The sequence below is a fragment of the Ziziphus jujuba genome, chromosome 8 (assembly GCF_031755915.1).
Source record: "Ziziphus jujuba cultivar Dongzao chromosome 8, ASM3175591v1".
In the NCBI taxonomy this organism is placed as follows: Eukaryota; Viridiplantae; Streptophyta; class Magnoliopsida; order Rosales; family Rhamnaceae; genus Ziziphus; species Ziziphus jujuba.
The window spans coordinates 9,188,941-9,216,545 of NC_083386.1; the positions used below are offsets into that span (position 1 = coordinate 9,188,941).

General features: G+C 30.4%; 3 protein-coding genes across 6 annotated transcripts; 2 read left to right on the forward strand and 1 right to left on the reverse strand.

Moving 5' to 3' along the window:
- The first annotated feature begins 6,621 nt into the window (after window positions 1-6,621).
- On the forward strand, window positions 6,622-7,602 carry LOC107413184 (uncharacterized). The gene has a single exon (XM_016021065.4). The coding sequence runs from the start codon at window positions 6,746-6,748 to the stop codon at window positions 7,256-7,258; it is 513 nt and encodes a 170-aa protein (XP_015876551.1). The 5' UTR covers window positions 6,622-6,745; the 3' UTR covers window positions 7,259-7,602.
- A 1,378-nt stretch (window positions 7,603-8,980) lies between these two features.
- Window positions 8,981-14,847, forward strand: LOC107413189 (RING-H2 finger protein ATL38). 4 transcript variants are annotated; one of them, XM_016021073.4, is made up of 4 exons: window positions 8,981-9,516; window positions 9,602-9,773; window positions 10,450-10,547; window positions 13,887-14,847. In XM_016021073.4, exons 2-4 carry the CDS (start codon window positions 9,615-9,617, stop codon window positions 14,308-14,310), a joined length of 681 nt encoding a protein of 226 aa, XP_015876559.2. In that variant the 5' UTR covers window positions 8,981-9,516; window positions 9,602-9,614; the 3' UTR covers window positions 14,311-14,847. The 4 variants fall into 4 exon arrangements, with proteins under 4 accessions (XP_015876559.2, XP_015876556.2, XP_015876555.2 ...); XM_016021070.4 differs by having other exon boundaries at window positions 8,981-9,512; XM_016021069.4 differs by having other exon boundaries at window positions 8,982-9,429; window positions 9,572-9,773.
- Window positions 14,848-21,967: 7,120 nt separating this feature from the next.
- Window positions 21,968-24,115, reverse strand: LOC107413183 (cytochrome P450 77A3). Its single transcript, XM_016021063.4, has one exon. It carries the CDS (start codon window positions 23,876-23,878, stop codon window positions 22,328-22,330), a length of 1,551 nt encoding a protein of 516 aa, XP_015876549.3. The 5' UTR covers window positions 23,879-24,115; the 3' UTR covers window positions 21,968-22,327.
- Between the last annotated feature and the right edge of the window lie 3,490 nt (window positions 24,116-27,605).

Genomic DNA, 27,605 nt, shown 5'->3' on the forward strand with positions numbered 1-27,605 from the left:
TTCTCAAGTAGGCTTTGAGCCAAAGATCAATTAGTTAACGGCCGACTGCTCTCTACCACTGAGCTATATATTAAGAAACAACAAAAAACTAGATGTGATAAAGTTGAACTATCATGTTCTCATCCCATAATCAATATAAGCTCGAAGATTAATCCTTTGTGAGTGATACAGATAAGAAAAATGTTTTGTATCCATGACTGCTACTATATCATATGCTAGGATCGTATCCCAGGCCGAGAAAGCCATTCATATGACATTTTGTTAGGTGCGGAGTTTTACTTTTTAAATCCATTATATTCTATGGAACAACTTGTAATCTTTATTACTTGAGCAATGCATTAATTAAGGTATAGAATATTGTAACATCCCGTCCCAAATTATACCCGAATTTTTGCACATTGATCGAGTTTGACTAACTTTGACTGAGAGGGTCCAACTTTGATTTTTTGATTCGGATAAAATTCCAGGTTGACTGAGGCATCGTTGTGAAGTACACATCGACATGAGTCCGTAGACTAGTAGCACGTCGAAAACAGATATACGGTTTAAAAGTTATGAGCAAAACAAATTGAGGTTCAAACTATCCGAAGGTGCCAGAGTTGATTTTTTATTCCTATAGAATTGAGCTTTGATTCATATATGATTGTGAAGTACTCATCGATACGAGATCGTAGGCTAGTGGCACGTCTAATTTGGATATGTGGTTTGAAAGTTACGAATTCAAAAAGTTTCTCCAAGATAGTGGTTACTATTTATTAATCTGTGTGTATGTAAACAGTATCACCACATGTCAAGTTTTCAGCCAATCTCATGAGTGCACAGTGGCACCCATGGGTGGAATTTTAATTGGCCAAAATGGGTGGTGGGGCATAGGAGGGAGGAAAGCGAAAGAGGCGAGAGAGTTAGGTAAGAGAAACCACCACCATCCAACCGCCGTCCGACCACCAAAACAGTACATGCTCCGGACCATCTTCAAGCCCACCTGAAAACTGCCAACACCCAAAATTTCACGGCCAACCGACTGCCGACGTGTCAGGATCGGGGCGATTTTCGGCAGCGGTGCCACTACCTTCCACCATAGATTCCTCCCAAACCAGACCTCTGTTTGCCTCACCGCCTGTCCTGTTGGATTACCCATCACCAGATCAACCTCCCCATCAATTTTCGCAACCAATGGCCGCCGGACATCCCGCCGGCGGTGGCAGAATCTAGTGACCATGGCGGCTCGCAGAAAACTCATCTCCGGTGAGTTTCCAACTACACCTCCTACCATTCCCTACTAATTTTGACCCCCTGAATCCAAATCCGGTGTCCACTTTCCTCAATTCTTAACGAATTGTGAGAATCGAGGGCCTAAAATCTGAGAGTTTTCCGGCGAGATTTCGGCCACCACGGATCCGATCTCCGAAAAGTAAGACCAGATCCGTAATCCTCGATTCGATATATCATTCATGAATTTTGGTTGTCGTTTGTGTTTGCTCCCGGTACCCATTTGGGAGTTACCCGATTAAAATATTAATATAATTAATTTTGTGTATTATGGATATTTTAGGTGCACGTGTGGGTATTCTGCAGAGGATCTCGATTGATACTCGTGTTTGAGGTTAGTGACCCATCTTCAAAATTATTTTGGTATGTTAAAATATATATGTTTTGTATTAATTGGTTATTTGAAGAATATGTTTTATGGGTTGAATATTTAGTAAATTTATATTTCAAATTTTGATGCCAAAATTGAAGGAATTATAATTATTTGTGCATCAAGAAATATTTTGATTTTAAAAATTTTATTGATATGGGATTTTGTTAATAATTGTTAAATTTTATTGTTGGAATATGGTGTAATTAGAAATGCTTTCATTTGAATTTTAATACACGTTTAATATTTGAAGGATTTTCCATTTAATTTTACAATGCCAATTTATAATGGTTTTAATAGATGTGTTGTGGTCAAAAATGTATTTGAGATTTGAAAGGAATTATAGTTTAAGGTTTTTAATAAATTATTGTTGAGTTTGATGTTGATTTTATGATGCATAATAAATGCGTTTACATGATTTTAAGGATATATGAATTTCATGTGGTTTTAATATTATTTTTGGCATAATTTGATTTTAAAGATTTCAAGAAAAATATTGGTTTAAGTTATGGTGCTCTCAAACTATATATTTATGCACTTGAAATATTATCTAGTTGATTTTATGACATGGAAAAAATTATATATTATCGATGGATTTATGCTGGTGATATTTAAGAAAAATGTGGGATTGTGAATTTGAAAAATGGTATAATTCCCACGGTGAATTTTTGGAAAACTTGGTATTTTCATAATAAATTTAGTAATTAATTTTAAACGCACTCATACAGTACTGGTGTTCTGTACTGTATATGTGGATAAGCGCACAGGTTGTAATGTCTCTCTTGAGTTGCCATCGGACCGAGGGTAGACAAGTTTAATATTGGCCATAGCCACCCCCCTCCATGGTCGAGATGACGGTTTAAGCAGTGGCGCTGTTGGGACGCCGAAACAACCGTACGCAAGTTTCTCTCTTTAACCTTCTGTCAGATGATACTCGGGATGCTGGGTATCGTAGAACATCACTGATATATAGTGTAGTGTATTAAATATTTTTCAGATATAAATTTCAAATCCCAAAATTTTAAAGTTGTATTTAAATTATATGTATTTAATTTGTTTTATCACCTATTTCCAATTAGTATTTTCTAAAATGTCTTTATTCATATTTTATGTCAATTATTTTAAATCAATGTTTTTAAAATGCATCTTGCCATATTTTTATTATATAGATTGATTGAATATTTCAAAATGAATTTTATAATATTTTTTCCACTTATTTTATATGGTTTGTTTGTAATTATTTAAATTCTGTTATTGACTCTGTTTATATTGAATTATTAAATCAAATTTTATGAATTATATATTAAATTTCACTTTTATGTTACATTTCTTTAATGCAAGTATTTTAAATTTATTTTATTATATTTTATTCGTATTTGGATTATTTAATTATTTATTTAATTAATTATTCATTTATTTTTAGAGCATAAAATATTGGATTTTGTGAAAATATTTTAAAAGGGGAACCTTTCCAACGAAGTGAATGGTGAGGGTTTTAAGGGAAAATATTATTTTCAATTAATTATATCTATTTGTTCATTTATTCTTAATTAATCAAGTGTACTATGATTATTATTACTATTATAATTGTATAATAGATAGGGTCACTCACTGAGATGATTAACACATATTTTGAAATCCGTTCCCCTAGGTACAAGGATTGGTAGACGTTCGTCCGGTGCGAGCTTGACATTCGTTGCTGTCGTGTTTCAAGGAGTTCTCTTTCTTTTCATTTATTTCTATTTGTAATATTTTTTTCCATCCTTTATTGTATAACTTTCATATTGAATCATATCGTGGTAAGGCTCTGTATACTGTCTTGGATGTTTATTATTAATTATACACTGCTTTCTTGTTATTCATTTGAAGTGCTGTAAATTTGTGAAATTAAATTGTAATAAGATGGGAGGAATAAGGTAATGTATATAAAAGTGTATTTTCAGTGCAGGAAATTTGTGGTAAGTCCAACCCTTAAGGAAGGTTCTGTCGGATTTTCCATTGGAGGATCTGGTAGGGTTTTTCTGTGATCAAAGCTTGTCTATGGTTCTGAAGAAGGATTTTAGACGAGATCCTAACAATATAGCTCATTGAGAGGCTGAAACTAGATCATCAACCTAATATCTACGGGGAAAATTGGGTCCACGGTGAAATATGAAATATATATATATATATATATATATATATATATATATATATATATATATACATATATATATGTAATCAGTTACAGGGAAAATTGGGTCCATTGCGAAATATGAAATATATATTTATATATACAATCAGTTTCAAATAAAATTCATTTTATTTTATCAAATTAGTATATATTTTTAATGACAATTACATTACATTAAATGTTAGGATTTAAAATTTAAAAAGTGATCAAATATAGATTTAATAACATACTAAAATCTTATTTAATAAAAATAAATCATGTCAAAACTCGATAATTAATAAATATAATTTTAAATCTCAATCTTCTAATCATCTAGGGATCTTATTTGAGTTTGGCTAATATATATAAAGTAAGACTCACATTGGAAGTATTTAATAGTTTTAATATCAAATTTTTCTTTCAGCAATTGAATTACATTAAAATTTAAGATTTAAAATTTAAAAATAATAAAATATGAAAGTAGCATACTAAAATTCTATTTAAAAAATAAATTTATCTGGATACGATAATTAACAAGTGTAATTTTAATATCAATCTTTGATACAATTCAAAAATTAAAAAAGAAAGTTTTAGATTTTTTATTTTTATTTTTTTTACTATTATATGTAATGTAATATGATAAATTGGATGACATCTTAGATACGACAGTTTGTTAATTTTTATAGTTCTAATGCGTTTGGAACGTCATGATCAAAATTTAATTAATGAATTTTGTTAGTATTTTTGGGGATGATTTTGACAATGAAAAGTTAAAAAATATATTAAAAGATAGTGGCATTGGGGATGGTAGCGTGGCATTGGGGTTGGTAACGTGGCATCGGTTCATGTTTGACTATAAACTCCCACGCGTTTCTTAATATAATTAATTACTAAAAATTAAAGGTTTTTATCAAAAAAATAAAAATTAAAAGGTAATAAGGCAATAAACTAATTTTTTTAGATCATTGCAAATAAATTAATTAAGATAAAAAAAATAGATCACTGGAAATAAATTAATTAAGATGAAAAAATATGAGTTAAAATTATAATGCTACTGCAAAAATAAAAAACAAATGTGAATGAATGGCCAACATTTTATGGGAGTTGAAGAATTCAATTTGAGCTGGGATGGGACAGCTGTTTGGGTTGGGGAACAAATCAAGGCCGTTGACGTGGTATGGCCGGAGGATATGCTGGTATGCGACTTTGAGGAAGTGGACTGGCTGGGTGAATAGGATAGGGGTCTGGGCTAAGGCCAAGGTTAAGAACATGATTTTCAATCATGTTAAATATCCAGCATCGTTAAAATTTGACATGATCTTGATTAGATTTTTCCTTATATATAGATTGAGGAGGAGAATTTTATAACTAGGCTTGAAACCCAAAACCTGGATCTTGATTATATCAAATTGGTAAGTTGAGTAACTTGTTAGTTACATTTATTATTTGTGAAATATATTTATTTTTAGTGGCCATAAAAGTATAAAAATATTTAAATTCCATGTTTATGTTTTGGGATAGTGATTTTTTTTTTTTTTTTGTCTACAATAATCTTTAAATTACCAAATTGTGATAAATATATGTACCATTGCATCTTAATATATATCATATGAGTAATGATATTTTGGATTAGATAATTATCGCAACCTAAAATATCAAATGTTACAGTGAGCTATATATTAGAGGTAAATGTTCAATAATAATATAGATATTAAAATATTTATTAAATTTATTTACCAAATGATAGGTGTTAAAATATTATTAATTTATATATTCATATAATTTAAATATAAATAAGTGAACTTTGTAAATTCAAAAAATAAAATGTTACTACATTATCTGTCATACTATTTGATAAATAAATTTAATAAATATTTTAGTAATTCTAAAATATTGGTATTTTTTATATTTTGCCAATCTAAAAAAAATAGAAATGAACAACCTTGTCAATCTAGAAGAAATAGAAACAAACAATAATAGTCTTAATCTACAAGATTTATAGAAATGAATAACATAAAATTTTATTGATCCAGAAAAAGGATGTTTTAAAGCATTCTACCATGTAAAATTAGAACATAAAATAGTATCTGTTATTGGTCCAGAAAAAGGATGTTTTAAAGCATTCTACTATGGAGAGTTAGAACATAAAATAGTATCTGTTAATTTGTAACTTGATAACTCATTCTAATTCTAGGTGGAGGCTTGTATGAATCCATGAACTCAAAAGATTATTGCATCCCATTTAATGTGTTGATTGGTAGGAAGAGAAACTCTTGAAAATTTTTTGTTTAAAAGATGGGTACCAGGTTATGGAAAATGAAGAAAAGGGGTGAATCATTTTTTCACGGCTAGCATACCATTCATTAAGGCTATAAAATACCCATACAATCATTCTTTAAAATGTGTGACTCACCATTTTGGAGCTTTCCAAAAAATGAACCCTCAACTAAAATTATACCTAAGAGTAGCAACTTTATTGCATTCTCTATAAATGCATGTCTGTTATAGAGTAATTGCATTTGATACTGTATACAAACTATAAGCAACGGTATACCAATAAATAAATAAATAAATAATCTGTTGCACCTTTTTAAAATTTATAAATGATCTAAATCATATTTTCTAGAAACTAGTGATGTAAAAACTAATCCTATATATCATCTAGAAAATGAGTACTAGTCTATCATCTAGAAAATACTAGTATACATAAATGCCTACGCGTAGCTTAATTGTGTGCAATGACCAAGTCGTTTTGCTTAATTGAAGATGCTGTAGCTTGATAGATAATTAAGTATTCAACAAGTAATTTCCAAGTGTTTCATGTATCTACACGGCACATATGCCTCTCCTCGTTTTAAAACCTAAGTATTAATTTTATTCATCATCAAGCAAACTCAAACTTCCTCGCACTAGATCAATCTCTTATATTTTTCATATTTTTCTCAAGCAAATTCATGGAAAAGCCAGAAGGGTACCCAGAAGTTGCCACAGAAAACGCTTCTATATCAAACTATGGGAATTCTTCTCCATTTTGGGTTATGGAAGATGATGATGATCTTTCACTACTAGAAAGCGGGTTGTTCAAAACATATCATATTGATGATGAAATGGGTGACAATGACTATGAATCCAAGATTAGAAAACTAGTTGATCCAAGACTGCTGGCTCTGGTAGAATTCTTTAGAGAACTCTATTTTCGTAAAAGGGATTTGTTCAAGAGAATTTTTCCGGGGTTCCAAGACGAATTCCGGGAATTGTTAAAGAAATTATCCCGCCTGAAATCGGATCGAACCAAAGCTATGCAAAGGAGCTTAAGCCTTGGTTCTCCAAGAAAACCTAAAGCAGTTCAATCAACATTGAGGTTGGAGAGGTTCAAGGTACGGACTATTACTTTGGATGGTGGTGATGATCAGCAAGGTGACATGGGTATTAATAGTACTACTACAAAATCGCAAGGTTCAAAATGAACAACTGGGGAAAGCAGGAAGGTCCAAATTGAAGGATTAGAAACGTATATATGCAGTTAAATTAGGTCTTGGAGACCATTTAATTTGTTTTAGGGAAATTCATAATAATGGATTGCTCTGTCAAAGAAAAATAATCGAGTTTGTAAAGTAGAAAATTTGTGCGTCCGGATGTTTAGTGGAATAGCAATATTAGAAAAAAAGTAAAATTATTTGTTATATTGTATTTGTTTATCCGTGTACATAAATTATAATAATCTTCTAAGTAATTCTGAACTTAGAAATTTTTTTTTTAATAGTTCTTTTTGCAATGTAAAAAAAAAAAAAATACATATATATATATACACAGTTTCATAGACGCTTGAATGAACAAAATACCTATAGTTAATTTTTTTTTATTTTTAAAATTTGTATATTCGTCTTCCTAATCCTCTTAAACTAGTAGACCATATTGGCATTGAAGGAACATCAGCTACATGCAAGGGGCGAACATTAAACCTCTTTTGGTTTTTTTTATTTCTCAAACAATTTAAATTTTTTGTGTAACAATTCCTAGATTTTGAGGATTTTGTGGATTATCAAGAGATGGCTATGGGAAGAAAATCAATCTTAAAATGTGCAAACAATTGAACTAACAACGTCACTATATGAACCTATGCACATATCTGCGAAATCGAAGACTTGCAAGAGTCACAAGTGAGATATATATTATAAACGGAAGCAATCAAAATATAGGAATAGTAGACAACTTTTATAGGTTTATACTTTTATAGCCGTTTGAAGCAATTTTGAAGAATAAAAAAGGTAAGATGTTTTGAACACAATTGAAGCTGCAGTCAATGCTTCTCTGCTTTAACATCAAACCCTGAATTTTAAGGTTAAGGGCATGGTTTGTAAAGCTCCAATGGCGAGAAGGCTTGAGGGAGCCATCAAATTTAATAAAGATGTTATAGGAATTTGAAAATTATGGAACCATATAAAGTTTTTTTTACAGTGCGATAAGTATTTCTTCTTCTTTTTTTAATGAAAATTTGAATTTAGATTTTAAAAACCTTTTTTCAAAATTAGGAATAATTATGAGAATCAGCCCTGTGTAATCTGGGCAATGTTTTGATCCTTAACTTTTTGTAAGAAAAAAATTACAAAAATCATTTATAAGGACATAAACTTTTGTTTATGCTTTAAGCCCCATAAACTTTTTCTTAATTTTTTTTTTTTTTTTCCCCTTCATCTATAGCACAATGGCAAACTAGCATTAAATATAAACAAGAATTATATATATTTCCAATATAATTACGAAATAATTCAAGGGAAATTTGCTTAAAAAATAAAAGACAAACTGAAATACGAATTACGAATTTTTTATTTTTTTATTTTAAATATTGGAGATTGGTATTCAAAGACTTTTACACACCAGAGAATGCTAAATTTATCCTAAAATTTTCTTCTTCTGTTATTTTTTCTTTTATGGTAAAACCCACAATTTCATAAATATTAATCCCAACTACACCACCTTTTTTCTTTTAACTTTTTGTGGAAGCCTGAGTGACAATCCCAAACACTTAATATTTTGAACCTAAATTTCTATTAAAAAAAAAGAATAATAATAATAATAACGCATTTTAGAAAATAATAGAAATATTCATTCGAATCATTGTAATATTTTATCGGTAAATATTAAAAAAAAAAAATCAGAGTAATGTAATGTATTAATATATTAAATAGAAATGAGATTCCATTCTCTGGGTGGTGGTTTTAGTCAACACCTTGATGTTTGGGGATCCAAGCTTAATCCACAGTTACACACACCCGGGATTTTGGATCTCAATTCCCCACCTTAAAACTCCGCTTTCTCTTTCCCCTTTCTTTCTCTTTCTTTACAAAAACACAAAAGGGGCCTCACTTCCCAATCCTTCCATGGCTTCCACTTTCTCTGGGTTTGTCTTCCTTCCCTCTTCAACAATGAAACAATCTCTTCCTTCTTCACCTACACGCATAGAAAAAGCAATGCAATTTTTCTGAATAAATCAAAGAAGAAAATATAAAATAAAAATTATTATTATAAAAAAAAAAAAAAAAAATCCTCTTTGGCCCTTCCATGACAAGTGGCAATCATCCAGTGCATAACCAGCTTCAGCTCTTCTGCTACACCTGGCAGCATACCAAATCACAAGGTGTTTTGTTTTGTTCTCATTGGCGTTCTGATTTGTGGGATTGAGAAACCCAAGAAAAACAGTGAAATGGGACACTGAGAATTGTTGGTATTTTTTTTTTTTTTTTTAAAAGAAGAAAATTTGTTTTTTTTTCTTTTTGTAGTGTTTTTGATTTCTGGGTATTTTTGCAAAGAAAATTCGGTACAATGATATCGTCGGGGATTAATCTGGTGATGACGGTTATTGGGTTTGCCGTGAGCACCATGTTCATCTTCTTCGTGTGCACCAGGCTAGTATGTGCACGGATTCAGCTGAATGCCACGAGGCGATCTTTCCCCATTGCTTCTAGATCCGATCTCCGTATTGTAAGCTTCCCTTTTTTTTTCGCTTTTGGCAACCCCTTTTCAATCCTTATTTATTCGTTAATTTGTTGATTATCACTCTCTTTTTTTTTTCTTTTTTCTTTTTTTTTAAATTTACTTCATGGAGAGCTTAATTTAGATAAGTTAACATCTGGGCATTTTTCATATTGTTTTTCTAGAGATGCAAACTATTGGTTTAGTGAATGTAAATAGTTGTGCTGCAACTCAGATCTTATTACACTTTTTTTTCCGGCACTTTTTTTTTTTATTTGAGTATTTTTGTTGTCTAATGTATTTTGGAAAAGTTGTAAGTTATCATTTTGTACACTATAGTCCATATATATATATATATATTTTTTTTTTTTTTTTCTTTTTTCATGCTGGGTTTTCCTCCTTCTGTCTGTGTACGAGTGTGTATGTTTGTGTTTGTTTTTCACATTGGTCAACGTTGAAAACTATGCTACATTTCCATTCTATATACATATATATATATATATATATTTGATGTTGGGTATCTGTTTTGTCTTGGTATATCTCAATTGTATTTCAGTGTTATCAGATAAGTGCAGATGATTGACAGTTATTCTTTCTTTTATAGCATGATAATATGTGTGCGTACCCTTGAGGAATACTTCTAGTTGACTTCAATAATTAAGGTTTTCATTCTTCACTGTAACAGCTAGAAAGGGGGTTACATGGCCTTGAACCTGTAGTTATAGCCACATTTCCAACAAAGAAGTACAGTGATGCATTCTTCTCAGCTACAGAAGATGCTCAGTACGTACCTTTTCCATTGTTGTCTTCCTTCTCATATTAAAAACTTTCCTTTTCTCCCGTCCTTTTTGTCTTTTTATTTGTATTCTTTTCTAGATATTTTAGTCATAATGATCATTGTAGCTATACATGCACTTATACTAGGATTTGTATGTCTCTGCTAAATATTTGCGATTATTTCTGATGTTAGTGATGGTTTACTTCAAATCAGATAGAACACGCTGTTATCATATAGTTTATCGTTTGCAACCTTTTGATTGCATAATTTCCATGGTGAGAGTGCGGAGTCAGAACAATGGAACTATTCCGACTAAAATCAATGAGAATTATCTTCTTATGGTTTTTAATTTAACTTTTTTTTGGTTGAACTTGGAAACTAAAATAGAAGTGCAACTTGCACTAAAGTGGAACAAGACTGTATTTTGACTAAACTCTTACATGGTGAGCATGTGTGGGTCTTGAATTAAATGATCAATATGTTTGAAAAAAATTCTTATTGAGGTTGAAAATTGTTTGGCCTCAAGGCAGTTGCCCTTGGTAGTGATTGCTGGAATAATTGCAAATTAATTTCACATTTTCTGTAAAGTGTAAATGAATGATAGATTGTATATTTGAAAGCTAATTTGGAATGATCTGAACAAAATCTGGAGACAGAGTTGCTTCTAAGTACCCACTCCGTGACACTTGACAGCATTTATATTTTCAAGGATCTAAGCTGCTATCCGAATAATGATAAATTAGCAAAGAGAATTAACAAGAAATATAATGGAGGAGGTGATATTCTAAATTGTCTCAGTTATCAGCCTCGTTTTCTTACTCTCTGTCTCTCTCTCAAGTTCAGTTCTTAGAAAGAAGTTTTCTGTTTGACAATGCAAATTTTTCTATCCTTTTGTTGGGGTTGGGTGGAGGATCACTTGTTTGCAAAATTTTGTGTAAAATTTTCCCTGAATACTCATTATCTACATACAAAGTTTAATGGTGCCTAAAATCTGTAAGCAGATTTTTTTTTTCATGGAGGAATTATAATCATGCAGACAAATACCGTTTGTGAACTTCAAATGAATTAAGAAGTTCTATAGTCTCCATCTGCATCCTCAACTGTAATGAATTAAATAGGAGGTTCATTTGGATCAGTGATCCATATAGATTCATGTATTAATGTGTGTGTGTGTGTGTAAGCGAGTTTAGCTTTGGCTTCCCTTCTGGGGATAGCCTAGTGGCAACATCCACTATTGCCCCCATGGTTTGGTTGTAAAATTGTAGTTTTTCATGTATCGTTTATAGAGGATGGATGAAGTTTTTTGAGGTCTCATAGCCCAATCAAGTAATTGACTTGGTACTCTTAATAGGGTAGAGTTTCAAACTAAACTGGTGGTCAAGCTACTCCCCTGTCAAGTAATTGGCCTGCTACTTTACTTGGGTGGAGTTGCATATCCAATTTGGCAGTTGAACTATTCAACTGTGTTTCTGTTGGCGGTTCACTGTACGTGGGTCAAGTAGCAAGCTACTTGACCTCAGTGAAATTCTTGGTTTACTACTTAGCTGGGATCGAGAAGCAAGTCAGATTGTTGGTTTGCTTTTAAATATTTTCCCAAATGCTTCATGATTTGTTGGTCATCTATTATTTAGTCAATACTTTAATACAATTTATAACTAATATTTTGTTAATCAGTAGTTGAACAAAAAATGTATATTCTTAAATACTGTGTTCATAAATAGTTGAAATAAAAAAATAAAAAATAAAAATTATATATGAGTTTTGATGATAACATGTCAAAAAAATTCATATTTTAAAGGTTTGTCAATTAATACCATTTTGATTCCAGTTCATGAAGAAGTAATACCTTAATGGAAACTAGTTTCATTCCCATCCATTTCCTTATAGTTTAGTAAACATCTAAATAGAAATAAATATGATGGCCAATCACATCTATCCAGAAATAGATATGCTTGACGCTCATAAATAATCTCTTCATTGGCAGGGACCCTGTGTTTCAGAAATTCCACACTATTTAGGATTGTTATGCTTTTATGTGTTTGGTGTAATCAACTTGTTACCTTTTGCCTCTGTATTTACTACATTTAGATTCAGAATTCTGTGGTACTCCTCTCTTGTCCGAAGATTCAATGGTTTTTTTATTTCGTCATGGATTTCATTTGCATATTTGAAGAGCAAATTATATTTGGATTTCTCAGTGTTTATACTTTTTATCTTGTTTTAACTTATCTGGAAATAGAAAGTATTGAGGCTTTTGTCAATTAAAGTTTCTCTTTGCAGCATGTATCAAGTTTAACATCCAGATATGAGGTTTATAATGAGGAACAACTGTGTCTACATTTTTCCATTTTTCCATTTTTCCATTTTTTTTTTTTTGGGTTCAAATCTGTGTTCTGTTTTAAACATATGTTGAAGATATTCAACTGTAATCTGCACCGGGGAAAGTTCTGGGTAGATAAAGCCTATCGTTGTATGTCAAATTGTGTAACTTAAACTTTTAGTGTTGCTCTAGCACCTAGCAACTGAATATCTGCATTAAACCTTCAATGGATCTATCTACTTTCGTTGTTCATTCAATTTTACGGGGTTCTTTAAATGTTGAAGAATTTTTAATCCTTCGATGTCAATTTTTCTTTATTTTGAATATTCAAATTACATTGCAACAAGCTCTGTTGCTCTATCTATTCTGCATACAAAGATCTTCACAATGTGTTAGGTTCGACTGAATAAAATATATTTAATAGATCTTGGTTCCTATAAAGCATATTCAGGCCCTGTTAGGCCTAGCTTCTACTTTTGCTTTTGCTTCTACTTTTGCTTTTGCTTCTACTTTTACTTATCTAAAAGTGCTTCCTGAAAAGGCCACTCTTCGTGGGCTTTGGTTAAAAGTGCTTTTGGAGACCAGAAGCATTTCCTGAAAATTATCCAAACACTTCCAAAAGTAGCTCTTGAGGCTCAAAAACTGCTCTAGCTTCCTAAAACCCCTTCCAAACAGGGCCCCAATCATTTTTCTTCCACCAACCTAAAAATCTTTGTTTTTAATAATATTAAAAAAAAAAATTTTAAAAAATAAAGAAATAAAAATTGAAGGAAGTCATCAGATTTAATGGTTTTGGAGTTGTCAACATGATTTTTCATGTATGGGTTTTGATTTGTTAGCATGATTCTGCATATGTGGGTTTCGATTCATCAACATGATTCTTCATATCTGGATTTTGATTTATCCACATGATTCTGCAGATTTCTCTTAATTATCTTCTAACGAATTGTGTTCTTCTACATGTGGCAGATGCAGATTTCTCTTAATTATCTTCTAATGAATTGTGTTTTTTTCCATGTGGCAGATGCACTGTTTGCCTTGTTGAGTACCATAATGAAGATGTACTACGAATCCTCCCTTATTGCGGACATTCATTCCATGTAACCTGCATAGACATATGGCTGCATCAGCATTCCACATGTCCTGTATGTCGAATATCACTTCGTGAGTTTTCTGATAGAAAACGCTTCATGCAACCATTGTTCAGTACAGCTAGTCGATCTGAATATGCAACAGAATCCTTCAATTCCCATTCATGTCAGTATCTCTTGACTAGCCATGGATCAAGAAACCTTGAAAGCCACCAGACTGATCCAATTCAAGAGGACAATTTAGCAAATGAGGGTGATAGAATAGAGACTGGAGAGAAGATCTCCTCTATAACCCAGGGTAATCAAAACCGTAAGGAAATGGCAAAAAAGCATGTAGAAAGCCCATCAAATGCCTGAATTCAATCATTCTTGGAACCTAAACAGCATCAAGGGTAGTTGGTCAAAGACTCGAATGCGCTTGTCCTAGAAGTTTGTTGCTGTAACTATGTCCCAGGAAGTTGATTTTTGCTTACTGTATATATGGCAAAGAGTTTATTTTTCTCTTTTTCTCCCAATTGTTTTGTTCTTCCGGTCTAACAGTGGCTGGCATTGGGCAGTTTTGTTAGATCAGTGGTAGAATTAGATTTAGATGAAAAATTGCTGGAGTTGGTAGTTCTCATCACTCTTTCCTGACCACTCTCGGCTCCCATTTGAACTAGCATATCTGTGTATAAACGCACAGGTCTCTCTTGCATGTGTACAATAATGCCATATCTACCATCCAGATTTGGTTTGCCGGTGGCTGTCTTGCATCTTTAGATTCTCTTTTCTTCTGTCTATAGCAGTGGGAATGATGGTTCCGTTTGCGGTGTTCGCCTTAGAGATATGATTGGGACTTTCCCCTAACTATTATGCTCAAAGTAAGAAACTAAATTGGATGAGAAATTTGAGACATTGTATAAATTTTTGTTCCACAATCATTTCACGGATATACAAAACCTATAAAGCTGTTGAAGCTACATGCCGGACTATTTTCTATTTTAATCCCACTTATCTACAATCTAATTTAGGCTTTGTCGATGACTATCTCAGTTATGGCTCATTGAATGGTTTAGTAGCTACTTTTTCAGGTTAAAAACAGAAACAGAAATTGAAAAGGTAGATTATGAATCCAAGTTTCAATATTTTGTTCCTTGTCATCTAAACTTCTAATATATATGTATACTCTCCACGGTAATAGAGAGATACGACCATTTTACTTCAATTTTGATAAATTCATGCTGCTTTTTAAGCAAATTGATAAAAACCCAATTTTTAAACTCGAGCAAAAAGAAAAGAAAGATTGAATTTTGAGGTAATCAAAGAGAGAAATACTAATTTTCTATTTCACCAGCTTTGCAGCATGATTCACACACCCACCCCTTACCAGCTCTCACCATCTCAACGCTGGTCGAATCAGTCACACCTATGGGTGTCTTCTACCACCCCAAATGGTGTAGTTGGATAGTATTGGTTGTACCAAATGGTCTCAGCCTTTTATAGACCTAAGACTGTTCAGATAGACTAGAGATTTGATTTTGGCTTCTTTCTTTTATATTAGTCATTTTCGGAAAGATATTGAATGCGATATTTTCCTTTTGTCCCTTTGCAGTATAAGTTGCATGGCCCTTCCTGGTATATTGCAGTCAAAGTTAAAATTAAAATGGGTTTCTATGGCACAAAATTCACACATTTCTACTTTTATTAAGATAATAAAACCGTGGTTAAGCTAAGTTAAGACCGCCTCAAAAATGGGTTATATGTGAAAAAAAAAAAAAAAAAAAAAAAAAAAAAAAAGGAGTTTATAATACATCCAGAGTTACCCGTTTGTAAAAACTAAATCAAAATAAAAATAGATATTTTTGTCAGGCTATGTTTAGTAATTTTTGTCAAAATGATATTTTAAATTCAAAGTAAAAAGTTAGTAGCATTAAATACAATTTGAGCTAGTACCCTAGGGAGTGGAAAATCTGATATTTGGTGTGTAAGACAAACTGCCGACGAAGACTTTTGGTTATCTGCTCAAAAAATCCGTACATCAGTATTCGGCAGAGAATTTGACAACGAAAATTTGCAGTATATTTTTTCTTCTTTACTCTCCGCGCGCGCGCGCGCGCGCGTGTGTGTGTGTGTGTCTGTGAAAATACTTCGTGGAACTTTAAAAGCTTTTCAGTTTTTTTCTCACCACTCATATTTCATGATGGGAAAATAAATTTTTTTTTATTTACTCTCAGTTATTGTTTGAGTACAAAGGTGTCAGTGTATGGTTATTTTTTATCATCCATGTATATCATCTCCAACATTTACATTTGAAAAATATTAAAGTTAAAAAAACAAAAAAATTTAAAATTTAGTTTTTTAAGGATTAATTTTGTTTTTTAGTTTACTTGTTGAATAATAAAAAAATTAAAATTTATGAATAATTAAATTTTAATTTATATAATAAATTAAATATAAATATATATTTTAAAAAAATTTTAAAATTATTTTTTTAAAATTTTTAAAATAACATGTATATAGATAGAAATAATTTTTCTATTTATATTTTTATATTAGTGAAAATTTAATTTTCCGGATACATATTTATCTATTTTAAAATAAATATCCAAACAAAAAAAATTTTACTTTTCCAAAAAAATTAATTTCCAACTAACTTTACGTTTATCCAAACATACCACTAGAAGAATTACCATTTATCATTGTCATTATCTGAAATTATTACTAATATATTAAACAATAATTGATTATATTTAAATTAATTATAATTTTAAAAAAAATTAAATTCTTACACAGAAAAATATATTATTAATTAATAATTCATATATATATATATATATATACACATACTCACACGTTCTATTATGTTCATTAATAATGATAAATATTATTTTTTATAATAAAATAAAATTAACTTAGCTGATAAATTTTTTATATTTAAGATCAAGAGATCATAGATTTTTATTAAATTGTTCACCATAAATGAGTGAGATAAAATATTATATTCCTATGAATCTTCTATCTCTTTTTTGATGTCTCTATCCATGGTCAACCATTTATGTACGATGGCAACTAATTTAAAAACATTAATAAGTAAATAAATAAAAACTAGGCAAAAAATAATGATAATAACAACTTATTATTAAACATTAATAATATTATGCATATATTAATACGTTGCACATTTCTTTACAAATAAATATTTTTTTTGAAAGATACAAATAAATAAATTTGGTGCTGAATAAAAAGTATTTTTTTTTTCTTCCAAGAATAAGAAGTAAATATTAGTTGTACAAGATTGTCGTTTATTTGAACATTACATGAATTAAGGAGACTTTTTCAACAATGCCAAATATTATGAGTATGTTTTTGTTCTAGCTGTTTGGGTTTGTAAAGAAAAAGGTGCAGTGTAGGTCCACTCTATTTATGGACTATGAGTTGGTGGTTGTTTGTCTATCAAGAAAATCAAAAGGTAGCCAAATTAAATCCACTCTTTCAAAGTTGTCCTCTTTATCCCAAAATCCGTTTCTAGTTAAATAAAATTTAATAAATTTAAAATAATTCGTAGATATTAAAACATTTGAACAATTATAATAAAATTTTATAGATTTGATATATGATTTAGAAAATTTTAATGAAATATTTAAAATTAATGTTAGATTTAAAATTTTCATTTTGTTCGTAAGTTTATTTTTAAAATTATTTTAAATCTATTGAAAATTTATTATCTATAAAAATATTTAAAATTAATAACTTTTTAAATATTTTTAAATTTTAAAAGATTTCTATAAAGTTGTAATTGAATATATCTTAATTTTAATAGATTTTTATAAAATTTATTAAAATATAAATTGAATATATATTGATTTATATGAACTTTTTTAAAATTTGAATCAAATAGTTATATATTTTTAAATTATTTTAAAATCTTTAGACTCTAAATGAAATATATTCTCTATTTTCTTACGGAAATTTTTTTATTAATTAATAGAAGTTTTTAATTTGTCTCTTAAAATTATCCCATGTAGTTTAGAATTGTTCGTTTTAAAAAACAATAAAACAATTTTTCAGCACAAGACTGAATAAGGGCTTAATTTTGTTTTTAATAAAATTCCAACAATTGCATAAAATGTTAAATGCCAAATTGGATTTTAAGGGCCCTTTAACGAAATGTAACCAAAAAAAAATAAAAAAAGTACAAAAATACAAAAATTTTATAAATTTGAGACAAAAGTACACCTCAGCGTATTAAGCATACTGTCCTTCCAATTATATATATATATATATATAATAAAAAATGAAAAAAAAAAAAGGAAAATTCAAAAGACAAAAACAACAAGCACAACCTCCATTTTTAAACATATGGATGTCAACAACCTTTTGTTTTTTTTTCCCCCCTTCTTTTTGATAGAGTTTTGGACAACTGCTCTACTTGCCATGTAATCATCGTCAATCAAGCCCTCTCAATTTCAACACCAACTCACCACCTCGTATTCCCATCATGCAGTCATAATCCTAGAAAACACTTTAATTCTTTCTTTATCATAGCTGTAAGCATTTCAAAAATAGTCCAGCGGCAAAATTGTTGTTTTTACAATTATAAATTCGAGTTCAGATCTATTATTTCTATATTCAAAATAATTTATTATTATTATTTGCATTATAGAAGTATTGGAATTGGTTTTATGAGTACACATAGTATTTAGAGAAAGATGCTGTACATTGTTTGTAAAACTTGAAATGAGGTTGTGCAGTTCATATAAAATGTATGAGAGAGACCTGTACAGGGACCAACTTATGGTTATTATCCAACCGAAAAAGAAAAAAAAGACCAATTATGGTATAAAAACTCAAACAAGGGTTTTTTTCCGCAAGAAAACAAGGGTATTCATGAGTTGTGAAATATGGTTAGATATCATGTAGTCCCCAGCCGTCCAAATGATAATGACGAATTAATTAATCGCTTTGACTCTAAGCATATCAAAATATTATACATATATATATATATATATATATATATATATATATATATATATATTCTAAACCAATAGATAGTTATGATAAATAATTAATATTAGAGTTTAACAGATTTAAAAGAATTTGTAAATTTTAAAAGATTGGAAAAATTATTATGAAATTTTATACACTTGACATATAATTTAAAAAATTTAAAGAAATTTTTAAAATTAATGTTAGATTTCATATTAGCATTTTTTATTGTAATTTTATAATTTTTTAAATCCATTAAAAATTTATCATTTTTACAAATCTTTAAAGTTAATGATGTTTTCAATATTCCTAAATTTTAAACGATTTTTATAAAGTTGTAATTAAATATATTTGAATGTTAATAAATTTTTATAAAATCAATTAAAATTTAAATTAAATATACATTAATTTATATAAATTATTTTAAAATATAAATAAAATATTTATATACTTTTAAACTATTTTAAAATTTTTATATTTTAAATTGAATATACCATTTATTTTTTTAATGTAATTGAATGTGACTGAGTAAGGGCTTAATTTTGTTTTTGATAAAATTCGAACAATTACATGAAATGTTATATGCCAAATTGGACTTTAGGGGCCCTTTGACGAAATGTGAACAAAAAAATTACGAAAAGTTATAAATTTTAGACAAAAGTACACCTCAGTGTACTAAACATATTGACCTTCCAAATAAAGAAAGAAAAAAAAAAAAAAAAGCAAAAACAAACAGCTCAACCGCCATTATTAATCATCTGGATGTCAACATCCTCTTTTTTTCGTTTTCCTTTTTTTTTTTTTTTTTTTTTTTTTTGGGATAGAATTTTAGCTCTACTTGGCCTCGTAATCATCATCATTCAAGCCCTCCCCCAACTCAGGACCTCGCATTCCTAGCATGCAGTCGTCATAGAAAACACTTAAATTCTTTCTTTATCATAGCTGTAAGCATTTCAAAAATAGTCCAGCAACAGTATTGGAATTGTTTTATGAGTATACATAGTATTTAGGGAAAGATGTTGTACATTTTTTTGTAAAAGGTTATGTAGTTCATATAAAATGTATGAAGGAAATGCTTCTTTCTTTTTTAACCAATTTAATTTTCTACCCATAATAAAAAAAGGAAAGGGAGGAAAAGGAAAATTATTTAATGATATTTCAAACATATTTTTGTAAACCATACAAACTGTATTAATTAAATTTTTTCATTTTTATTTCATTTTATCTAATTTTCATCAAAATTCATTCAAATAATAATTATTTTTAAAGAGACTTTATAGTTGTAATATCAAAATAACTCTATACAGTTTCAAAATTATTAAATATACTAAAATATATTTTTTTATTTTTTTAAATATTAATTATTAAATTTTTTTATATTGTATTTTTTGAATTTATGCATCTTCCATCGGATGGCAATTTGCCCCGCACGGTCCGATACCCGCGGTGCACCGCCCCTAATGGGGTGGTTTTTTCCCGAAAATTCGGGGATGCGGGATGAGCTCGGAGAAAATGCCTAAAAATCGAATCGGGGATGGGGAATAATAACCCCGTCCTGAACCTGCCCCGATATATATATATATATATATATTTATTTATTATTTTTTTTTACAAAATTTCATTTATGTAAAATCATTTTTTTCTTTTCTTTTCATTTATTTTTTTAAATATGTATTTTATTATAATTTTAAATTTGTTCCTTGATGTATTTTATTATATTTTTATTGTATTGTAGTCATTTTCTTTATATTTTAATCATAAAATAATTTTTTTATATAAATTTCTAAAAAAAAAATCAATTAAAAAACAAAATAGGAAAAACCGTCCTGCCCCATCTTCGCATCGCAAAATCTCCGATCCCGTCCCGCATCTAAAGAAATAGAAAAAATCACGGAGATAGGATGTAAAATTTCCCATGAAAACGGAGATGAAATTTTAAAAACTGATCCCGTCCTGTCCCGTTGACATCGTTATAAGAAAGTTAGCAGACCCCTCACACTACAAAAAATAAATAAGTAAATCATTTTTTTTTTCTCTCTTAATTGATTTATATATTATTTTGTACTACAAATATCATCTACCGTTTGAAGAGGGTTACTGATAGTACTGAAAAACTGGACACCGATTGGAAAACTTTTGCTAATTTAACCATGGAAATGTTCTTTATAGTTCAAAAAAACTATGGAAATGATACCTATCGCGTCATGCCACAAGTGGTGCTAACAGTCTCTTTGCTTTAATGGCAGAAAGTTTTTTAAAAAATATTTTATTTTTTTATTTTTTTTTGAACTATAAAGAATATTTCCTTGGTTACAGGATCAACAAGCACCAGATCAAACCATAAGGCAACACTGAAAGCGCAGTTACCCAAAAAAATAAGCTATAAAGAATATTTAGGCAAAATAATATTTTTTGATATTTAAAATTTATATGAGTAGAAAGAGTCCTAGAATTGTGAAACAAATCTATTTTTTTTTATAAAACTATTGTTTTGTTTTATTTTCTTTTTCTTTCCTCATTAAACTTTTTTTTTTTTTCTTTCTCTTATTTGTTCCAAACACAATATAATTGAATAATATTTTATTTACTTTTCAAAGTCTAGATAGTACTACTACTGGGTGGGTTGGATGTCAGTTGAACCCCTTCTCATTTATGGTGCGCACACATGCCTCCAAAAAAAAAAAAAAGGAAACTAATAAATTAGCGGTTTCATTAATTTCCGAAACTGTCGCCAGTTCATAACTACATATATATATATATATATGGTTGGACAGAAATGTCACCCATGTCTCGTGAATTTACGAGCTTCATATATGTTTTGTTTATGTAAAATTAACCAACATTCATTTGTTATTTACCCAAAAAAAAATCATTTGTTACTAAAAATGAAAGCAAAAGAGCAAATATTTAACAACGAAGTTAAAAATAGCATAGTACCACATTTTATTTTTATGTAACTTTTGCGATTGAGTTGTCACTCCTATAGTAAAGTGGATTTAAAGAAGTTCAATGACCTTAAAAAAAAAAAAAAAAAAAAAGAGAGAGAAAAGAAAAGAAAAGAAAAATCCAATATCAAATTGAATTTTTTTTTTTTCCTTACAACCATTTTTCTAATTAATTAATTATTAAGGAAATTCAACATTATCTTTCTAAGCATTTGCCAATCCAGAAGAATCTTAGAAAGCACTTGAACAAACATTTTCAATTCATAACATTTCCAATTCAGAGCACAAGCCAAAAGATCAATAAACCCTCCCAAAAAAAAAAAAAAAAGGAAACAAAGCTAATATACATAACGCAAACGAAAATACATATATATATATATATATTATAAAATAGTAAAATTACTATATTATGTGTAATTAATTATTATGTGTTGCAGCAAAACAGCCCAGTCACCTGACAAAGACTATACGACCCTGCGTTTGACGGTGGCTCTGAGAGGATCTTTCATAACCACCGTGAATTCCAATTTCCCGGAAAAATCCAACTTCTTTTCGGGCGGGTGTGGACTCCATTGAAACTCCTGCACCATTCTCGCCAAGAACAGGTAGACATGCACCGTGGCCATATTCAAACCGGGGCAGATCCTCCTTCCAACACCAAACGGCATCATTTTGACCCCCTTCACCCCAGTTATATCCGCGTCTTCCCTCCCTGAAACGAACCGTTCCGGGTCGAACTTTTCCGGGTCGGACCACAGCTTCGGATCCTCCGAGATGCCGGGGAGGAAGATTTCGACGTTGGCGTCGGTCGGGATGTCGTACCCACCCAGAGTCGCCGGTTCGGTGACGGCGTGCGTCAGCGAGAAGTACGTAGGAGGGTGTTTCCTTAGTAGCTCTTTGGTGACGGCTTGTAGGTACGGCATCTTCTCGACGTCGTTCTCGTCGATTTTCCGATCTCCGACGGTGGATTTGATCTCTTCATAGAGCTTTTCTTGGACGTCGGGGTTAGCGATTAACTGGGCCATCCCCCATTCGATCGCCGTTCCGGTGGTATCGGTCCCGCCGTTGATAAATTCCGAGCAAAGCGTCACCAATTCATGGTTCATAGGCGAAGATTTTCTCCCTTCGACTTTCAGATCGAACAGGGTGTCGAGGTAGGAAAACGACGTCGCTTTGTTATCGGATCCGGGCTTTTCCAAAGCTCTTTTACGCCTCTCGATGAATGGGGTCATATAATCGATTTGCATTTTTCTCACTTCGAGTACTCGTTTTCTTTGCTTGGAGAAAAAGGGGCTCAGAATTGGAAGATAATCGTCCATTCTCGGATCTAAGGTAATCAGGACGGTTTTCATTACCTGATCCATTTTCTCTACGGATTCCTCATCCATTTCGATTCCGAAGCACATTACCAATAGTATGTAAAAAGCTGCAAACCTTGCATTTTTCAGCACCCAAACGACGCCTTCATTACTCTCTGCTTCTGCTTCCAGTCTATCAATGAGTTTATCCATGGCGTTTTCTCTGACATCGCGGAATTCCTTTAGCCTACTCGAGCTGAGCATGTTCTGTACCATGTTCCTCCTAAGGGACCTCCAACAGGGACCGTAAATGGCAGCATTCACGGTGAACTTGTTGCAGCTGAAGATTGTTCTGGTTGGATTCTCTCTGGGTCGAGAAGCGAACAGAGCACCCTTTTCAATTAAAGCCTCATGAACAAGGTTCGCACCGCTTATTATAATCAAGGTTCTGCTACCCATTTTCAGTGTGAAAATGGGTCCGTATTTGACTTTGAGCTCTTCAACATATTGAAGGAATGGTTTCCCAGATCGAGCAAATTGGAAAAGGTTTCCAACAATTGGCCAGCCAGGAGGACCAGGAGGCAGATTGCGACGCTTGGATTTAGTTTTCTTGCTCAGCAAGAAAACCAAACCGGAGAGGAAGAAAGCTAAGATGGTGAAGAATATATGATAATAAGGAGAAAGAGAAGAAGGATAGGAGAAAAGGGAAGAAGCCATTGATGGGGATATATTTGGAGGAGAGAGACCAATTGGAGAGAGGGTTGAGAAAATGAACTAAAGAAGGAAGGTGCCAGAGAAAGGTATATGAAGGGAAAAGAGCATGAAATTGCAGGTGGGGTTAATTAAAGCTCTTTCAAAGTTTGCTTACCAGAAAAATTAGAAGTGGGTGTAGATAGTTAAATGCTAAAGCTTGGAACTTGTAGAAAAACCAGTGGGAAAGTAGAGGAAAAAAGAGAGAGAGAGAGAGAGAGAGAGAGTGAGAGAGAGAGAAAGAAAAAGAGAGTGTGGAAAAAGGAATGGGACAAGTTAAGCGGCTGTGACAGGTACGTATGCCTTTATTGCATGCAACTACTACTGGAACCTTAAATGAAAGGAAATATAGTGGAAAAATACAGAACCCTAGAAATTAGGTGTGGCTCAAAATTTAAAGAAGGAAATAATCAATATATATATATATATATACGTGTGTGTATTGGGTGATAAAAGAAGTTTCTGTAGACAGTTGAATTTTGTATATACAAGGATTTTGACTGTCGGTGACTTTTTTCCACCTTATTTTAAAAATTTATGTTAAAAATAGTCATTTGTTTAACTTGGTATTTTGGTTTGAAAACATGCTTCCAATTAAAAAAAAAAAAAAAACACATACGGAAACAATAATTTTCTACCAGGGTATTGTGGTTCACTTATTTGGGACGCCTGACTGACGCCTAATTAATTACATATAATTTATTATATCTAATTAGTAGAGTAGGACATCCAACATTGGCTCGGTAACTTTTCCTTGCAAAATGAAAAAGTCCTACCAACATTAGCTCGGTTTGCAAATGAAAAAGTCATACCAACATTAGCTCGGTAACTTTTCCTTGCAAAATGAAAAGTTTATTTGTACACAATAAGCATGGAAATGAATTGTCATTGTAGAAAGCGACCTTTACCATGCCCCCCAGCAGCAATCAGGGGTTTTCACAGACCGTCTCTCAGTGGGTAGAGCTGTTGCCGGGTTTGTGAAAACGGTGAGCTCAAACAAATAAACAGCATTATTTGAAATATAATATTATTATTCGAGAACAAGCTCTATTGTATTGATTACAGATTAGTTAAGCTACTGATTTTCACACACACACACATAACCACAAAAAAGAAAAAAGAAAAAAAAAGAGGTACTTGAATATATATATATATATATATATATATTATCAGGGACTAAATTAGGGTTTGAATCAAATGCAAATAATTTATATCTATCCATATTTTGCAAATGATAAATAACGTTCAACACTGTAGACACAGTGCATATATACATTGTTTTTTTTTAATTATTATTTTTTATCTTACTATTTGTTATTAATAATAATAATTATCAATTTATGTGATAAATTATTTGATAAATTATAATTAGATCATTTAATTCTATTATTTTTTATACAAAAATTTTAAAAATAAAATCCTTTAATGAGAACTATTTAAATTAATAATAACAAACAATATATATATATATATGTATATATATTTTTATAAATGGAGTGATGAGATTCAAACTTCAGATATTATTCAAGGAAATTATAACTTTTATCATTGGGTTGACTTGCACGCCGCATTTTTGGTTTGGTTTGTTGAGAATGTGCATGTCTTATGAAACCGTTTTTAAGGTGCCAATTACTTTAAAATGAATTGCACGGTACATTTTTGGTTTGTTGAGAATATGCATATACTATTAAACCATGTTTAAGGTGCCAATTACTTTAAAATGAATTCAAATAAAGATTCCTAGTTTAACCCTATTTTTTCCTTTTGATATATAACTACATGACTTGAATAAGCAGAAAAAATAAAATTAAAAAATGGCTTTTTATGAATGCCTAATGGGCCCAAATAAAGTAAAATAATAGGGCCCAAAAGTTGGCTGAATTTGTTGGTGTCATTACATTTCAAGAGAAAACCTGTTGTTGTACTCCAGGCCTATAAGTAAGTTGGCCCAATGAAGAAATAATAGTCCAAACACATCTCTACAAAACCAGAGTCAAAAAATAAAAATAAAAAAAATTAATAATAATAAATGATAAAATTGTTTTTTTTTTTTTTGGGTGAAAACAATCAAATTGGTTGGAAGGTAAGAGCAATGCTGCAGGTATTAAATTTGTTTATCAAATGAATCCTATAAAATTAATCCAACAAAATAATGCCAAGTTATTTGGATCCAAAATTTGGTTAACAAATTTAATCAATCTATTTTTTGTGTAAATTAATAAATCTAAAATTACTGTTATACAAAAAGGGAAATATGTATATTACATTATTGGATAATGCAACGCTCTAACGAGACAGAACGATGGCCTAAGGTTTTAACGTTAAACATTAACTACTTATCTAGTTGGTGATTCGGGGTTCAACACCTCAACATGTTAATACTATTAAATATTGGTGAGTACTCCACCGCTGTAGCTATGTCAAAACCATACTAAGGCACTTTATCAACACATTACTCATGCATCTAAAACAGGTACTTTTGTTCATTTTTGATTTATCAAATATGAGCGGCTTATAGAGCATACAAATCCCAACATAAACACATCCTATCCAAGTTCTTAATGTGGTTCAGTTGTGATGGCTACTAATACTTACAAAGTAGAAAAATGTGTGTAAATTGAAAGTTTTCCAAAACAGACATTAATTAACCAAAATTCCTTTCATTTATTCGATAAGAATGATAAGAGATTCAATAAAATATTTCGGATAAATATATATATATATATAAATATGTATATTTTTTTTATCAAAACAAAGTACATGGGAATTAAACTCTATACAACTTTTAGTTAGGGATAAAAAAAATCCTATACAACTGATGCCAATGTACGCACGAGCAAATGATAATACCAAAGGATAATAATCCTCACTAGTTATGAGCGTCATCACGTCCCAAGCATTGCTCTGTGGTTGCTAATAACTAATAAGGAGACTGTTCCTAATAATTAGGTTTTTTATTCAAATCTTTGTTTAGCAATGGATAAATGTTGGATTTGAATGTAATTAATTAACCAAATTAAAAATATTTTCTAAATTATCGCAAAATAAAATCTATTAGCTAGATTACAATGGTAAAATTGTAATTAAAAATATATATCAAAGCTAATCCCTTAAAAAATTAAAAAATGACATCTACTTAAAAATAATTCCTTTTTTTGGAACTTTCCTAAAAAATTGAAAATTAGTGTATTCCTCTTGCGAAGTTTTTTTTCTCATACAAGATGAAAAAGCTGAACTTTCCCCAAAAACAAAAAAAAAGTTTCAGAAGTGAATCATGTGGAGTTTATATGCAAAATAACTTTTTTTTTTTTTTTCTCTCTATGTTTTTGGTATAACATGAATATATATACATATATTTTTTTCGACAAACGGGTTAAAAAATATTTTTGAGAAAGCAACTTTTATAGAGGTAAACAATTAAAAATATGTATGAGATAATTTTTTTCTTTTCTGAAACGAAACAATATATTGTTTTTTTTTAATTTACAATTTTTGTCAATGTTTACACAGAGAAAAAAAAAAAAAAGAAGTTAAGTCAGACACATATTATTTATGCATGAATTCTAGTTATTAGTGGATTAATTTTGTTAAACTACATATATATATATAGATATGGAGAATGCAAATCTGGCATGATTGCTATAGTTTTGAAATATGGAAAAAAAATCAGGAAGATTTTGGTAATTTCATAGAA